The sequence below is a fragment of the Antechinus flavipes genome, chromosome 1, assembly GCF_016432865.1.
Source record: "Antechinus flavipes isolate AdamAnt ecotype Samford, QLD, Australia chromosome 1, AdamAnt_v2, whole genome shotgun sequence".
Classification (NCBI taxonomy): Eukaryota; Metazoa; Chordata; class Mammalia; order Dasyuromorphia; family Dasyuridae; genus Antechinus; species Antechinus flavipes.
The window spans coordinates 116,940,580-116,958,422 of NC_067398.1; the positions used below are offsets into that span (position 1 = coordinate 116,940,580).

The 17,843-nt window shown below is 48.6% G+C and overlaps 1 protein-coding gene across 2 annotated transcripts in view; it reads left to right on the forward strand.

Annotated features, from left to right (window-relative positions):
- SBK1 (SH3 domain binding kinase 1) overlaps window positions 1-14,985 on the forward strand; it is a 117,464-nt gene extending 102,479 nt beyond the window's left edge. For both annotated transcript variants that reach the window (XM_051988387.1, XM_051988396.1), the window contains 3 exons: window positions 5,743-5,954; window positions 6,294-6,496; window positions 8,841-14,985. In XM_051988387.1, the coding sequence (XP_051844347.1) occupies window positions 5,750-5,954; window positions 6,294-6,496; window positions 8,841-9,623 (1,191 nt within the window). In that variant the 5' untranslated portion in view covers window positions 5,743-5,749 and the 3' untranslated portion in view covers window positions 9,624-14,985. The remainder of the gene's footprint in view (window positions 1-5,742; window positions 5,955-6,293; window positions 6,497-8,840) is intronic.
- Window positions 14,986-17,843: the final 2,858 nt, after the last annotated feature.

A 17,843-nucleotide genomic window follows, 5' to 3' on the forward strand; every position in this document is an offset into this window, starting at 1 on the left:
ATAATTTTGTGTTCTGGGCACCTCATTTTGGAAATGATATTAGTAAACTGGAGAGAATCCAGAGATAGATAACTAAAGCCCCCCAAATCTTACTCTATGGGAAGGATTTGCTTAGCCTGGAGAAGAAAAGTTTTAGGAGAACAGGATAGTGGGATTCAAGTGTTTGACAGCCTGCCATATGGAAGAGGGATTAGATTTGTTCTGTTTGGCCGCAGAGAGAAATAATAGAAGTAATAAGTAGCAGGTGCAAAGAGAAAGATTTTAGGCTTGATATAAGGAACAATTAGAGCTATCCAAAAACAGATGTGCTGCTTTGGGAAGAAACGAGCCCCACTTCACTAGCAATCTCCAAGCAAAGGCTGGGTCATCACTTGTCAGGTGTGTTGTAGAGGGAGCTCTACTTCATATTAGACCTGAATTGGATAGCTCTGAACTCCCTTCCAGCTCTAAGATTGTTTGCTTGACTTCACATGTATGGGTTCATCTGCTCCCCACAAGTCAAGCAGCATTTTAAAATAAAATATTTTATCCTATTTTTATTTATATCTTTCATTTAACATGTCACTCATTTCCAATGTTGTGTGAGTTGTTATAAGGATCCAATGAGATGATGTTTGCTTGTGTAAAATGCTTTGTAAACCTTGCTGTATAAATGCTACATATTTTGAATGTACCACTTCTACTTCCTCTACCCAAAGAGCCATCCTTTGTAGCAAAAATTTAAAAAGAAAAAAAAAATCAATTCAAAAGAACTAATCAGTACATTGACAATGGCTAACTGTATATGCAGTATTTCACATTCATAGTTCCCCACCTCTGCAATACCATAAAGGAGATGCATTTTCTCAACTCTTCTATGGGACCAAATTTAGTTATTATAATGATACAGCATTCAGTTTCTCTTTTTTTTATTCTTTCCATTTATATTGATGTAATCATTGATATGTATATTGTTTCTCTGACTTTGCTTACTTCACTTTGTAGATTTTACCCCCATACTTTCCTAAATTCTTCATAGTTATCATTTCTTCCAGTGCAGCAATATTCCATTAAATTCATGTACCATCATTTAACTATTTACCCATCAATGGCTATTTGTTTTCATTTCTTTGCTACAAAAAAAAGGGAGGGAAGTTTCCATCAGTATTTTGATATATGCCTATCAGTGAGATCTCTGGGCCAAAATTTGTGGATATTTTCGTCAGTCCTTCAGCATAATTCCAAATTGTTTCCAGAATGGTTGAACCAGTTCAAAGCTCCACCTCCAGTCTATCAGTGAGCCTGTCTCTCCGCAGCTACTTCAACATTGACAATTTCCATCTTTTGTCATCTTTGCTAATTCATCCAGAGTTTTGCTGAATATAATGCATGCATTTGTTCCCATTTAAATCTCCAGAGGAGAAATGATGGGAACAAAAGAACCAAATTCCTAAGTACATAGGAGAGTACCCCATAAAAACTGGTACCTAATACTGTAGCAGTAGCTCTGGACAGGGGCTGGGTCCAAGGACTGGATGGGACATGAGAGGCTGGCATTGAGATAAGCCAATAGGAGGATGATGTCTCTGGACTCCGTGAGGTTATCATGTCTGCGACTCTATAGAGGAGAAAAGGCAAACAAGCAATCATAATCTTGTAGCCAGGAGGCTGTGCGGGGCATTGGTGCAAAACAGAACTGAAGGAAGAAACCAAAATAGACTCAAAGGAAGAGCAAAGTCTGGTTCACCCTCTGTCTCTCTGCAAGGACAGGTGGTGCTCCCCCATCCCTCTCTCCACACGTGTGCACACCCATGCATGCACACACGCAGAGGCTCATGGGTTGTACAGCCACGTCAGCCCGGGGAGCACCAGCTCCTGAGAGTTCTCGGAAATGGGGGGGTCTGCCCAGATTCCTGAAAGTAGGTCAGGAGGGAATCTACATTGTAAACATAGGCGCATACTCACTAGGATAAACAAGTCTTCTGTCAGCTCTCCCTAACCAGGTTTGTGGGACTGTTGAGCTCAGAGCAGCAGCATCAAACTTAACGATTAGCAGGAGAGTTTTGCATCTATTGCCTCTGTGGAGACCTCTCTTCATATTCATTTCTATGCGTCTGAGTAGGCAAAACTCTACTCAAGACAGCCAAATGGTTAAAGGGTGAAGAAAGCAGAGGGAGCAGAGACCAGTGGATTCTGGTACAGGATTTGGAGGCTCTGGTCACATTTTTTCTTTATCATTATACCTGTGGTGGCCTTGGGAAAATGACCTCTGTACTTAAGCCACTTCTTTATAATGGGAGGAGTAGGGGGATGGAAGGGATAGATAGTTGGAATACATATACAATTACAAGAAGGATATTAGACTAGATGATTTCTGAGATCTAAATTCCAGGTCGAAATCTGTAATCCTATTTTAAAAAATTATCTCCCAGATCTTGCTTTCCACCTGTAAAATGAGGGAGTTTAGACCAAATGATCCGTAAAGTAGCTTCCAGCTCTAGATCTCATGATCCTTTCATTGTCCTCAAAGGAAATTAGATTAGAAGAGGAGAGGAAGCGTGATTTAAAGTCTGCAGAGTGCTTTAACAAGTAAGTAGGTCACAATTACTTATACAAAGTAGTGAGTTCCCCATCGCTGAAAGTGTTCTGAAAGTTGCAGAAACTGATAAAGCATTTAGGAATTGAAATTAGATCAGCATTTCTCAAACCACGGGCTAGCTAGCATCCCCCAAATTCCCTACTCTGTGTGTACTACTTCACTGTCTCTGAGGAGCTTCAAGAGGTTCAAAGCACAAGGCAAAGGAGACAGGATGCAAGGAGGAGGTGGTGGTGGTTTTTAAAACTTGAATGTCTTCAGCAAAAACCTCTGGTAGTCAAAATTTTACAAACCTGTTAAAATGTATTTCCTTCCCAGGTGCCCTTTCTCCCCAGTTACAATAAGAATAGGACTGTCTATTTTCTAGACAGTTGTGCCCTTTGTTCTGAGTGGGTGAGTGGGTGGTAGAGAAGGGAAGGGTCCTAGGGAATGACAATTCTGTATGAAGTTTAGAAAGCAGGCCGGAACTGGGCCTTGGTTAAATGGAATATTAGAATGGTCGATTCAATTTTAGGGCAAAAAACTTGGGTTCAAATCCCATCTCTAATGCTATGGTTTTGGGCAAATTTTTTCCCGTTCGGGGCCTTAATCTGTTCATCTGGAAAATAGAAGAGTTGGCTAGGTGATTTCTAAGGGACCTTCTGGTTATAAATGCTGTGATTCTTTTTCTGGCTCTGGTCTCCCACCTGAAAGCCTGGGCTGCTTTCTGTATAAAGGACAGAATGCTGTTGTTGCCATTCCTGTGCTGGACACAGAGGGGGAGGAGGAGGAGGAGGAGGCCTGGCTTTTCTGATAGGGTCTGACTCGCTGTTCTCTGAGACCAAACAAAGAGACCCCAGACAAAGAGACCCTGCAGGGTTGGTGCCTGCCTTATGAGGCCCTTTTGTGGGACGGATAGAGGGAGGCCATTGAGTAGGAGGCTGAGAGCTTGTAACTCACAGCATGGCTCAAAGACTGCTTCTGCTCTGGGGGCAGTGGAAAGGGGGTCCAGAGTCTGGAAGCAATGGTTGGTCCTCCAGGGGTCTGAGGAACAATGATGCTTCATTAGGGACAGAACCCAGGCCACAGTCTACACATACCAAGAGCCAGAAACAAATCTGAGTGTGATGAAGCTTTTGTCACCAGCCTAAAATTCTCAGTCCCATTTCCCTGGGTACCAGACATACCATTGTAAGAAGTCGCTGGCCTCATTCCCAATAGTATTTGACAGGAATTAAAATAATCTTAATTTCTCTTTCTGTAGCTCTTCACATTTTATAAAGTGTTTTATAGACAGCTGTGTGGGGCAATGCTACAAGTATTAGTATCTCCATTTTATAGATGAGGAAACTGAGGCTTAGAAGGATAAAGTTACAAAGTCAATAAAAGTGATGGATCTGGGATTCAAAATCAAGTCAAACAATAGAGTCAGAAAAGAACTCAGACTATCTAGCTTTATTTCCTGTCTCTATAGAAAAATAAATGAAGATTCAGGGAAGTCTGTACTATACTCTCTCTCAGGGAATATCCAAGTATCTGGACTCTACCCATGAACGGAACCCTCTATGAAAATAGCCACCAGCAGACCACCCTTTATGGATGGCAAGCTAGACAGTTGGATATTCGTTCTTTGATTCAGAAGTGGGCAGATTTGTTTCCTTTCCATTGATCTAGCAATGAAACAATGAGATGGTCCAAGATGAGAGTAGATCTCTAATCTATAGTCAACTAAGCCCTTCTCCCTTCAAGAAAGTGTGTACTCAGGAATGCTGAAGTCAACTGGAATCAGCACAAGCCCAGCCTTAAATTTCTATCACGTGAATTTATACCCCAGAAACTGGCAAATACTATTTATTAATCGAGGTTTGATTTATTATCTTGTTGTGTAATGTTAATGATGTTAATTAAACTTAAAAATGTATCATGAGTACCTTTTCCCCCCAGAGAACTAGTTGTTTAACATTTACTAGAACATCCCTGCATGAATCCCAGTACAGAGTAATTAAGGGGTTGTCTAATCGTTCACTCCTACAACAAACTGTCCCCCTTATCCCTGAGTAAAAGCGTAAACCTCTGCCAGTTCCCCCAAAGGACCAAGAAGCAACAAGAACAAAAGCCTTTGCGTGCTCTGTGAGTGCATGTGTGTGTGTGTCTGTCTGTCTCTTCTCTTTTTCTCTCTGTCTGTCTTTTCTGTGTGTCTCTTTCTCTGTCTCTGTGTCTCTGTCTCTCCCCCGTAAAAAAAGGAAAGACGCTTATTGCCCCCTAGTGGCTTCTTTGTGTTAAGGTCCTCATCCTTCCCCAGGATAGTAGCAAAAGAGCTGTTTCAAGACTCACCAGGATGCTACTCTCACTTTAGGCTCAAATTTGTGTTGAGGGCTGAGCCCACTCAAGGGAGACTTGCTTGATTCCTAGTCCCGCAGCCTGGATGGATGACTGATGGATGACTGATCCTGCTGTCTCCGTCCCGCAGTTGGTCCTTTGGGGCTAGGGGTATTGCCGAAGTCACAAACAAAATTAGCCGTATGTGATGTCCCCCAAACTCATATTCCTGAGTTCAGACCTGGCTTCAGACATTGACTAGCCGTGTGAGCCTGGACAAGGCACTTAATCCTGCCTGCCTCGGTTTACTCATCTGTAAAATGCTATGGAGAAGAAAGTGGCAAACCAATTCAGTATCTGCCAAGAAAACCCCAAATGGGGTCATGAAGAGTTAAACTTGACTGAAAGAACAGAACAGAATAGTTCTTTATTAGGATCAGCACATGCTGTCTACTACTCTCTCCCCAACGCATGTGGTATAGCTAGGAAAGAATAAGGATGGGGTCATGGATTTTCAGAGCCATAGATCATAGATTTAGAGCTGGAAAAGACCTCAGAGGCCGTCTAGTCCAATCCCTTCCCTTTACAAATGAAGAAATTGAGGGTCAGAGTGACTAGTGATTTAAATAACTAACTTAACAGGCAGAATTTGAACCCAGGCTTTAGTACTCTAAATCCAGTGTCTTCGCCACTGTTTCTCTGAGCTTCTGGAGGAAATAGGTATTTGGTTTTATTGATCTTTATCCGCTTACTTCCCATGGTCATCTTTCTTCAATGAGAGCTATGAGCACATTGAGCCTCCGCTTATCAACAGCTGCGCCTTCAGCCACCTTCCTCCAACCTGTTTGATCTCTCTCCCCTCCATGCAGGGAGAAGATGAGTGGCGGCTGCCCGGAGCAGGAGCCCCCCCGTGCCCTGGCCTGCTGCAGTGGCAGTGGTGTGCCCCTCCTCACGGAGGACATGCAGGCCCTCACCATCCGCACCCTCTCAGGCACAGATGTCAGCAAGCACTATGACCTCATCCGGGAGCTGGGCAAAGGCACCTACGGCAAAGTGGACCTGGTGTCCCACAAGAGCACAGGTGGGTTCCAGCACGGCCTGAATCCCTGGATGGATGGATCCTTTGTGTTTGAATGTCCGCAGGGGCATTAGGGCACATTTTGTGCCCTGGGATGTAGATTATACATGTCTGCACTCAGAGAGATAGGCAGCCTATGTTCCTAAACTGGCATATGGTACATATGTGCCAGGATGCACACAGGTATGGGGGGACATATTTTGGGATGGGTTATAACCTACTTATATAGTCTGCATGTGTCCGTCAAGAGGGAGAATTGTCTCCAACAAAGGCATCTGAAGGATGGGAAGCCAGAGGAAGATGAAGGAAATAGGACAGCTCACAGTATTATCTCACTTACAGGGACCAAGATGGCACTAAAGTTCGTGAATAAAAGCAAGACAAAATTGAAGAATTTCCTTCGAGAGGTCAGCATTACCAATACACTCTCCTCCAGCCCTTTCATCATCAAGGTCTTTGATGTGGTGTTTGAGACTGAGGACTGCTATGTCTTCGCGCAGGAGTACGCGCCCGGTGGGGACCTCTTTGACATCATCCCTCCCCAGGTATCCCCCATGACCCACCTTGCAACTTCTTTCCTCTGGAGACAACATCTAGGGGGACACATCGGTCCAGCCTGTTCTTTTCATTTTCCCCACCTTTCTTCCCAACCTACATAAGGAGAGTCTGGGGACGTAGGGTTTGGGAACTTACTTGGAATCTGACCCTGGGGAAAGGGGAAAGAAAATGGAAGGATGCCTCATTTCTTTGTGAGCTCTACTTCATAGGGGAGCCAATATCTGTAGGACTCCTCCCCAGAGTCTTAACCCATCAGATGACCTATGGGACCCTGAGCAATAATTATAACAATAGCATTTATACAGTGCTTTAAGGTTTGCAAAGTACTTCATGGATGTTATGTCATTTGATCCTTACAAGAACCCTAAGAGGTATATGTGATTATTCTCTCCATTTTGCAAGTGAGGAAACCAAGACTGAAAGGTTAAGTGATTGCCCAAGATTATACAGCTAGTGATTGTGTTATAGACGAGGTCTTAAATCCATAAGGATAGCCAAACAAGAGAAACTAGGACAGGAAATCCTTCTGTCCTCCACAGCTGAACCAAGCCAAGCATAGAGCAGAAGAAACTGGTTTAAAAGGTCCAGCAGGAAAAGGAGGGAATTAGAAAGGCTTGAATTAAAAAAAAAGACAAAGGGACAAAGATTCCTCCAACCTGTAGTCAAGGAAAGGGGCAGAGCTAGATTCCAATTCAGAACTGTCATCAGTAGGATATGGTAAGGTCAGTGCATCCATCCTCCTGCCTCCATCCAAGCCTACCCCCAAATCTACCTAGGCAGAGGGACCATCTTAGTATGGGAGGAGCAGACAGAGGACTCAGGGAAGGAGACAGAATCATAGACTCCTAAAGGGTTAATTCTAGAAAGAGATCTTGGAACATCTGGTACACTACTGTCCTTTTACTAAGAAGGAAGCTGAAACTCCAAGGTTCAATGACTTGCTAGCACATGCCCTAGACTCTTGGCTCCAAGTCCCAAGTTTTTCCGTTACCTTGCTGCCTCCAGTAGTGACGACAGCAGCACAATCCTTCACATCTCCGCGGCCCTTTCTTCTTTCCAAAGCACTTTCACATCCCTTCTCTCTGCCCCCACACTCTCCTGTAAAATAGATATTTTTATCCCTATTTGCAAAAGGGAAATGAAGGTCTAAGGGAGTTTAAGAGAGTGAAGATCCAAGGGAAGCAGAGGTGGAAATGGGACCAGAACCTGGGTCTCTGAACCCTCATGGAGAGATTTGGCCCAGAGAGTCACTCAGCTGTTAAGTGAAAGGGCCGGGCTGTGTGACCCCCTGTTAAAGCCCCTGAGGATGTCACTCCATTCTTCCCACGCTCCAGGAGGTGCAAGGAGGGCTCTGAGGGTTGGAGGCACAAACACAGAAAGGATGCGAGCTGAAGGGGCTAATGGGGCAGGGAGGTGCGGGCCGAGGGGGCCGAGGGAGGACCCCGGAGAGGGGTATGTGGAGTGAGGGGGTCGAAACAGGTGCAGGGTGGGATGTGCAGGCCGAGGGGGCTGGGGAAGGCCCCGGGGGGAGGGGGTGTGGAGTGAGGGGGTCGGAGCAGGCCCAGGGCGGGCCCAGGGTAGGATGTGTGGGCCGAGGGGGCCGGGGAAGGCCTCGGGGAGGGGGGGTGTGGAGTGAGGGGGTCGGAACAGGCCCAGGGCGGGATGTGCAGGCCGAGGGGGCCGGGGAAGGCCCCGGGGAGGGGAGTGTGGAGTGAGGAGGTCGGGGAAGGCCCCAGGGAGGGGAGTGTGGAATGGGGAGGTCGGAGCAGGCCCAGGGTGGGATGTGTGGAGTGAGGGGGCTGGGGAAGGCCCCGGGGAGGGGAGTGTGGAATGGGGAGGTCGGAGCAGGCCCAGGGTGGGATGTGTGGAGTGAGGGGGCCAGAGCAGGCCCAGGGTAGGGTGTGCAGGCTGAGGGGGCTGGGGAAGGCCCCGGGGGGGGGGGGAGTGAAGGGGTCGGAGCAGGCGCAGGGTGGGGTGTGTGGAGTGAGGGGGTCGGAGCAGGCCCAGGGTGGGATGTGTGGAGTGAGGGGGGCCGGAGCAGGCCCAGGGCGGGATGTGCAGGCCGAGGGGGCCGGGGAAGGCCCCGGGGAGGGGGTGTGTGGAGTGAGGGGGCTGGGGAAGGCCCCAGGAAGGGGTGTGTGGAGTGAGGGGGGCCGGGGAAGGCCCCAGGGAGGGGGTGTGGAGTAAGGGGGCTGGGGAAGGCCCCGGGAAGGGGTGTGTGGAGTGAGGGGGGCCGGGGAAGGCCCCAGGGAGAGGGGTGTAGAGTGAGGGGGCTGGGGAAGGCCCCGGGAGCCGTCGGGCGGGCCCTCTGACCCTTGTCCTCTGCCGCAGGTGGGGCTCCCCGAGGACACGGTGAAGCGCTGTGTGCAGCAGCTGGGCCTGGCCCTGGACTACATGCACGGGCGGCACCTGGTGCACCGCGACGTCAAGCCCGAGAACGTGCTGCTCTTCGACCGCGACTGCCGCCGGGTGAAGCTGGCCGACTTCGGCATGACCCGCAGGGTGGGCTGCCGCGTGAAGCGGGTCAGCGGCACCATCCCCTACACGGCCCCCGAGGTGTGCCAGGCGGGCAGGGCCGAGGGCTTCGCCGTGGACACCGGCGTCGACGTCTGGGCCTTCGGCGTGCTCATCTTCTGCGTCCTCACGGGCAACTTCCCCTGGGAAGCCGCCTCGGGCACGGACGCCTTCTTCGAGGAGTTCGTGCGGTGGCAGAAGGGCAGGCTGCCGGGGCTGCCCTCCCAGTGGCGGCGATTCACCGAGCCGGCCCTGCGGATGTTCCAGCGCCTGCTGGCCCTGGACCCTGAGAGACGGGGACCCGCCAAGGAGGTTTTCCGCTTCCTCAAGCACGAGCTCACCTCGGAGCTCCGTCGCCGGCCCTCTTGCCGCGCCCGCAAGCCCGCCGGGGACCGGCTGCCCGCCGGGCCGCACCGCCAGGAGGCCCCAGCACCCCTCAAGAGGACGGTGCTGACTGAGAGCGGTGGGACCAGGCCCTCCCCTCCCACCCCTCCTGAATCTGGCCTCACCTCCCCAGGGCCGGCCAGCAGGACGGATGGGCGGCAGGACAAGAGCAAGGGGCAGCTGGTCCTGGCCACAGCAATAGAGATCTGCGTCTGAGCTGCCCCCCTGCCCGACGCCAGTCCCCCCTCAAGGGCTCCTCTGTGGCAACTCCTAGGGAGGACTCCTCACCCCAGTGCTTGCATCACAAGGCTAGCAAGAACTCCCCCTCCCCAGTGGGTGAGGGGGACGTAAGGGGACGGGGGACTCAGGGTGGGGAGAGGCCCTTCCTTTGCCTGCTAAAGGAACCAGGAGTCACTGTTCCCAAAGCAAAAAAGAAACACGGTTAGACAATAGTAATATCGTAGTACTAGCCTGAGTAGCTCTACAAGGATCAGTCGGGACAGAGATAGAAGAATGCCCCATTCAGATGATTGGGAGACGGTGGGCCCCTCGGCCCCCCAGGCTCCAGGCACTATCCCTCCTCTCGAGGAGGAATTCTGTGCAGTGGAAGAGCAGGGCTGGGCTAGAGCTGTTCCACAGGGACTTAGGGTGAGACATGAACCAAAAATCTGTCTAGGGGGCCAGGAAGGAGATAGGGCTGTGCCCGTTCCCCTGACAGGTGATGAGGGACTAAGCTAGTGAGGTGCCCAGAGCCTAGAGCCCAGGATCTGCATCAAGAGGGACAGACTGCCAGAGCAGACTCCAGGTTTGAAGGTAGGATCCTGTGGGACATAGGGTGGCTCTTAGGGACATCATCTCCAACCCAGCTAAGGGGGCAGGGCTGTCTCCCATCTACTTTCTCCACCCATTTCTCACCCACCCCCTATTCCTTCTCCCCATCTTACCAATTTCACTGGACTATCTTAAGTATTTCAGCCTATCCTAGCCACTCTGTCCCTATACCTGGCCTTTTACCTGCCCTCCCCATGTCTTAGCCCAGACTCTGCCTCCTTTTTCTTGAGCCCCACCCTCTCCTCAGGCCCTTAGTTTTTGCCTTTCCCTTCTCTTTGCCTTTGGGAAAGAAATAGGGTCAGGTTTTTCTTGGAGGGCAGGAAGAGAGAAGGGACTGTTGATCCCCAAGTCTTGGGAGAGGCCCCAGAATCAGAGAAAACTCTCACTGGTGAAGTCAGCAGGGAGATCCAAGGTTCTGGGCCAAAAAGAATGGGGAAAGGGGAACAACTACGGTCGCTCCAACCTCTGTCCCAGCCCTGCGTGCTCCAGAACTGTGAGCAGGGCAGCCCCCAGGACAGTCAAGGAGAAGACTGGGACCAGGAGAAAAGAAAGAAGGACATAGGGATGAACTGACCCAGCTACCTGAAAAATGTAGCAAATGTGTAGTGTGTGTACGTGAGTATGTGTGTGTGTGTATGTGCGTGTGTGTCCCAGACGTAGAACATAGAATGTCAGAGCTAGAAGTGATCTTAAGAGTTCATTTAGTCACAGGATCATAGATTTAGGGACCTCTGATTTTACAGATGAGAACTGAGGCCCAGAGAGGGGAAGCCCAAAGTTACACAGCGAGTCAGTGCCAGAGCTTAGGCTAAAAACTTTATTTCCCCAAGAGAGATAATGGGTCCCCTAATGGAAAGGGGGCTTGTCACACCTGACAGAACTATGGCAGACTGGCTGGTCTGTCCTGTCATTTCCAGGAAGGCCATCTCTCCCATCTGCCAGGGACAGCAGTTAGAGAGTGGGACTGATGCCCTTGAATTGTGGTACCAAGGGATAGTGCCTCAATGCAAGGAAAGGCAAGAGAGCAGGGTGAGGATATATCTAGTCCAAAGTCATCTAAATTCTTAAGCCTGGGTCATTAGGCCTTCATTCTGACTCTCCTTTGAGTTAGAGCAGGAAGGCAACCCCCTACATTGGACTGGGGGAAGAAATACTTACCTTTTCCTTTCTATTGCTTCCAGCCTAATCAAGGATAAGGAGGACTCTTAGGACATATCAATAAAGAATGGTCTTCTTAGGAGAAACTCTGTCAGAGGCCCAATAAACAACCGATCCCCAATCTCAGTGGCCTGGGGGCAGTGACCTAACAAGACAGGTGGCTGGGGGCAGAAAACACGACTCCCTGGTAGAATTTTCCTGTCCTGGGCAGGGATGAAAAGTTCTTTGGCACTCAGAGGGAGGGGGTGGCCAGGAAGCCGAGAGCCAGAGATTGTGCAGGACAGCATGGGGACATTGGGACAGAGATAAGAGTCTGGCTCAAACCAGGCAGCCATGGGTTCCACTCCCAAAGCCTGCCTAGTCTCCTGTTCTGCCCCAGGAAAATCCAGAATTTTGTGTGGCAAGGGCCACCGCTACCCTGTAATGGGGCAAAGGCCTTGGCCTTGCCAGAATGGAAGAATAATTAAAGGTCTTCATTTTACAGAAGAGGCTAAAACTGGAGGAGGCAGTTGTCTGCCCAAGCTCCATATTCAGTTAGCTACAAAGTGGGGATTCGGTTCCTAGCTCAGCTTCCAGCCCTGGATGGTAAGAGGGCCAAGGGTTGGCAGAAGCAGACCCGATGGGGAATTCCTGGACCCTTTCCCTCACTTACGGGGTCTTTGTGCCAGAAATTGCTCAGTAACTTTGGGTCAGTAACTGACTTAGCAGCTGCAGTACCCTAGGTCAGTCAGGCAACAAGCATGTACTCCGTGCCAAGAACCTGCTTGCATATACTGGGAAATTCTTGGGTGGGGGCGGGAGCTGTGTAAGGGACAGTGAGTGGGTGAATGAAGGTGTGAATTCCCTGCCTCACCCCAAGGCGAGTCTCTTCCACTGGCCCCATTAAAAGAGGGGAACAAGACTCATAGGTCACACCAGTCTCCACCAAAGCCCTCAGGGAACCAGGCAAGAATCCTTGGGTGAGGGCCTCGTGGTGCAATGGAAATACACTAGAAGTAGGCAGCTTCCTGACAATCTAGGGGAAGACCAAGGAAATGAGAATGGGGGCCCACCCCCACTGGGAACCCCTCTTTCCCAAGCTCTCCACCACCCCTGGCTCTTCAGGGGACTCTCAGCAATAACCTCATATCTGGTGGGGCCAGGGAACCTAGGGGCACCAGACCCAGATAGCTCCTCATCCTCCAGCCCCTCCCTCCCAGACAAGGCCCCTTGTTCCTCCCCATCCCCCAACAGTCTCCACTGAGAGAGGAGGCTCCAGGGACCCCTTACAAGCCCAGATGACCCGGTCAACACCTCACCCTCAGGATCGGGGGTCCCTCATTCCCATCAATCCAGAAAAGGGTAGGCACTGGCAGCCCCCCACTCTTTCCATCAGGGCTTGAGCCCCTCTGAATCCAACACTCAGGTGAGGGAAGGGGGGGCTAGGGTTTGGGGAGCAGCACCCAACCTGTCTGACCCCACCTAATGCCCTTGAGTGGGATGGGCCCCCAGGTGGCTCCTGGGAGTGGAGTGCCACACACACCCATCCTACAACAAGTGACAACCCCCCCATCCCCTCCCCACAGATCACACAAAAGGGCTATTGACTCCTCACCCCAGACCTAGGCACAGTTTACAAACCAAGCTGACCCTACACTGGCCTCCGCCTCTTTCCATTCTCTTCAAAGAGGGGCAAAGGACCCTGGACATTTCCAGGGCAGAGTCTTTGCTCGGGCTTTAAGTTGGAGAGGGAGGGAGGGAGGGAGGGACGGAGAGGGCGTGGAAGGGCACCATCCCTAGCCCAGCCAAGATTCCAAGTGTCCCCTCGAGGGGCCTGCCCCTCTCCAGCAGGCGTTGGTGCCCTCTGGAGATGTGCTAGGGAAGTAGCAAATGCCCCTCTCCTTCCCTAGACCCATCTCAGTGGAGATCCCTGCTTCCATTCCCTTCCCTTGGGCAGTCAGCCTCACTTGTCCCATCGGGGCAAGCCCCAGGCCTGTAGCCAGGCCCAAAGCAATTGCTGAGGCCCTGACACCACCGGTGCCCAATCCTGAACTCTTCAACTTGGACTCTTCCTTTTGCCTTAGGCCTCCTCAAAGTCCTGAGCTCTCGTGCAATAATGTTGAAGCGAGACTCTGCCGTAGACAAACTTCTCGAACTCTCTTTTAAAAAAACAAAAACAAAAAAAAAAAAAAAAAGATCCTGTTGAGGTTTTTCTCTCGTCGTAGAATTATAGATGTTAGAATGGAAAGGGGACTAGTTATATGTACCATTCTAGTCCAAACCCTTCGTTTTACCGATGAGGACGCTGAGGTCCAGAGAGGGGCAGCGACCTCACCGAGGTCACACAGCAAGTTTGTGATAGAGCCGGGACTAGAACCATGGTCTTGTGATTCATGGTCAGTCCAGGGTTCTTCACACCAAGCCTCACTGCCTTCTCTGGCTGTCAGGTTGGGACTCTTTGCCCCATAAGAGAGATTTTGGTCACAGATGTTTACCTCAGTTTATGTCACTGTCAAAGAAACAAAAATACACATATATAGCAAAAAATAATAATGATGATGATGATAGATATGAAAACTGCAAAACAACAACAAAAAAATCCCCCTAGTGATTCTTCCTCTTGTGAAGGTGCAGTGTGTGTTTCCCAGGCTGGGCAGGAGTATCCACCTATTCTGCCTAGTCTGTCTTCCTGTTTTCAGTCTGTCAAACACCCCCAGACTATGCCCACCTCCTTTCTTTGGACTGATCAGGGACGGAAGGGTAAATCAAACCTCTTTCTTCCTACAGCGAAATCTCCCTGTGAACTGGTGCTTCTCAATTTTTCACCCGGTAGTTGTACACTAGGGTGGAGTGGGAGGTTGGGGGGAAGAACCTTGTGGTTTCCCAGGGTGCAGTGTGGGAGAGTTCCAAGAAGAAAAGGGGGCCTCGTGCCGAACCACTGGCGAAATCCTCCTGGCCAGTCCCTACAACCCAAAGCAATTGGGAATCTAAAAGCCGAACTAGAAAACAGATCCTAGGTGGGGTGGATGGGAAAGGTCTTCAAGAAAGGAGGTTGGATGCTGGGGTTTTCTCCCATTGGCTAGGCCAGGAGGGAGGCCCCAGCTCTGAGCTCAGGAATACCTGGGCTTCAAAGTCCTGTTTAGCCCCGTGGCCACCACCACCTCCAACCTCTAGCCCTTCTCCTTTATATTCTCTGGGCTGGTGAATCCAAGTTGGGAGAAGCCTCCAGTTTGTCTCTCCCAGGATTCCCAGAGCCTCGGCCTTCCTCACTTCCATCAATACCCTCAGTTTGTCATCTAACACTATGCTCAGTGGAGGATCCCCGTGACTTCCTCCCTGGCTTTGAGTTTTTTGAGGGGAATGTATGTATGCTCTCCCTGCACCAAGCCTGGAATGGGAGACCAGAATTCATCTACAGAAATACTACCACTTCCCACCAGTCGCATTCCTCTCTCTGAAGACCTCATCGTCCTGTCTTCCTCTACCCTACCCAAGTGTTTGTAAATACTTTGAATCCTTTGCCCCTATAAGAAGGAGGTTTTTAAATGTGTTATTTACTTCTATATTAATGACAATTGCTATAAAATAAAGGGTTAAAAAAAAAAAAAAACAGAGTGAGTCTCCTACTGGGTTTCCTAAGGGATGGGGCTGGAGTGTGGCCATTGTCAAGCTTTGAAGAAACTGCCTCAGTGGGAAGGAACCAACATTCCCATGATGACAGCACACATACTGACTGCCTTCAATCTGTTAGTGTCTCAGTGTCTGTGGGTCAATTGAGGACGGACTCAGAGATACAACCTCTTAGCAATAATAGCATCCTGGCTCATTCCCCTATTCAGAGTCTCCTCTCTAGGAAATATGAATTTGGCTCATTTGAGGCTACTCAATGCAGCCCTCCTGCTAGTAGCCAAAGCATTCAGTGAATACTGTGGATAGGGCATAAATGAGACACACATCAGAGTCCAACAACAAGGAAAAAGCTCACAGCATCAATAGGGAAGTCCCAGCAATTTGGTTGGAGTTGGAGCTTCTTCAAAGAACCCATTGGTATTCTGTCTTGGTCCTTCAGCACCATATGTCCTCCCACTACATAGCCATCCAAGTCACAACTTCTGATCTCACCTAAGCTCAAAAACCCTCAGGCACTGGCCTATATACACAAAGGAAGATCCCTCAGATTCTCTGAAGAGCCAGCTCTTTGCCACCCCAATCTTTCCCAGTGTCATTTTTTGGCTTTGCATTCTGGGAAATGAAGTCTTCCTATAATCACCCTTTATGCGAGATTGCTGTTATTCAGTTGTTTTTCAGTTGTGTCCAACTCTGTGACACCATTGGGGTTTTCCTGAGAGAGATACTATAGTGCCATGTCCTTCTCCATTGTAATGTTCAGGCTACTCTTCTGGGACCAGCTTTGATCTTAGTGCAGGAGGCATGAGAGCTATCATGAGGCTGGTCAAAAATAGAATGTCTCTCTTCCAGTCCTTCTTAGTCTTTAAGAAAGGCCTCATTGTAATTACATCGTTACAGCATACTGATTATGTGTGAACTAGAGAACCATTACATCACTATACTAAGTACCAAGTATAGGAATACTAAAGAACCATCATCTCATCAATTCTACTGAGGTAACCCCTTGTTTCAAGTATACTTCTCCCTCTACACCCCATCTCATTTTACAGATAAGGAAACTACACAAACAGGGTTAAGTGACTTGCCCAGAGTCACACAGTAAGTGGCTGAAGCCCAATTTGAACTCATGAAGAGGATAGGACGTAGCTGCCCTATATGCTAGAACTGCTCAAATGCATTTGGCAGTAATCCTTTCTGTGAAAGAAGTTATCTATCTCTTACATTTGTAGGATTTAGAGCTGGGTTTGGGGGAAGAAACATCCACTCTGGGACCATAGGACTTAGAACTATGGATTTAAAATCCTGCCTCTGATTTTAGTATCAGCATAACTGTGGACATTCCATTTAGCTTCCCTTACTCATTTGTAAAATGAGGGAGTTGAACTAAATAAAGTCTCTCAAATGAATAATAATTTAAAAAAAACTAGTACAACTTTCTTATTTTAGAGATAAGGAACTTGGTGGTCAGAAAGTTTTAAGTGCCTAAGGTTTCACAGATAAGTAAGCAATAGAGCCTGGCTTTAAATCCATGCCCTCTGACTCCAGGGCTCCAGCTCTCATTCTGTTATGCCTTGCTTAATGGATCTTAGAAAGCATTGAGTCCCATCCTTGCTTCCGAGAAATGCCTTTGCCACCTCAAATCTCTCAAGAATAGAATATCAGAAATGAAAGAGAAGGGGCACAAAGAAATACTAAAGAAGGGAAAGGGACCTGTATGTGCCAAAATGTTTGTAGCAGCCCTGTTTGTAGTGGCTAGAAACTGGAAAATGAATGGATGCCCATCAATTGGAGAATGGCTGGGTAAATTGTGGTATATGAATGTTATGGAATATTATTGTTCTGTAAGAAATGACCAGCAGGATGAATACAGAGAGGCTTGGAGAGACTTACATGAACTGATGCTAAGTGAAATAAGCAGAACCAGGAGATCATTATATACGTCAACAACGATACTGTATGAGGATGTATTCTGATGGAAGTGGACTTCTTTGACAAAGAGACCTAACTCAGTTTCAATTGATAAATGATGGACAGAAGCCGCTACACCCAAAGAAAGAACACTGGGAAATGAATATGAACTATTTGCATTTTTGTTTTTCTTCCCGGGTTATTTTTACCTTCTGAATCCAATTCTCCCTGTGCAACAAGAGAACTGTTCAGTTCTGCACACATATATCATATCTAGGATATACTGCAACATATTTAACATATATAGGACTGCTTGCCATCTAGGGGAGAGGGTGGAGGGAGGGAAGGGAAAAATCGGAACAGAAGCGAGTGCAAGGGATAATGTTGTAAAAAAATTACCCTGGCATGGGTTCTATCAATAAAAAGTTATTTAAAAATAAAAATAAAAAGAGAAGGGGCAGCTAGATGGTGCAGTGGATAGAGAACCAGCCCTGAAGTCAGGAGGACCTGGGTTCAAAATCTGGCCTTAGACACTTATCATTTCCTAGCTGTGTTACCCTGGGCAAGTCACTTGACCCCAATTGCCTCAGCAAAAGAAAAGAAAGAGAACCTGGAAACCATTTCATCCAACCCTCTCATTTTCAGTATGTCCAGTCATTTTTCAGTTGTGTCAGACTCTTTATGACTCCATTGGGGGGTGGGGGAAGAAGAGTGTTTCTTGGCAAGGATACTAAAATGTTTGATCATTTCCTTCTTTAGCTCATTTAATGAATTAGGAAACTAAGGCAAACATAGTTAAGTGACTTGCCCAGAGTCTCAAAGCTAATATATGTATAAGGTTGGATTTGAACTCATAAAAATGTGTCTTCCTGATTCCAAACCCAGAGCTCTATGTATTATGCCACCTAGTTCCATCCACTGAACCATCTA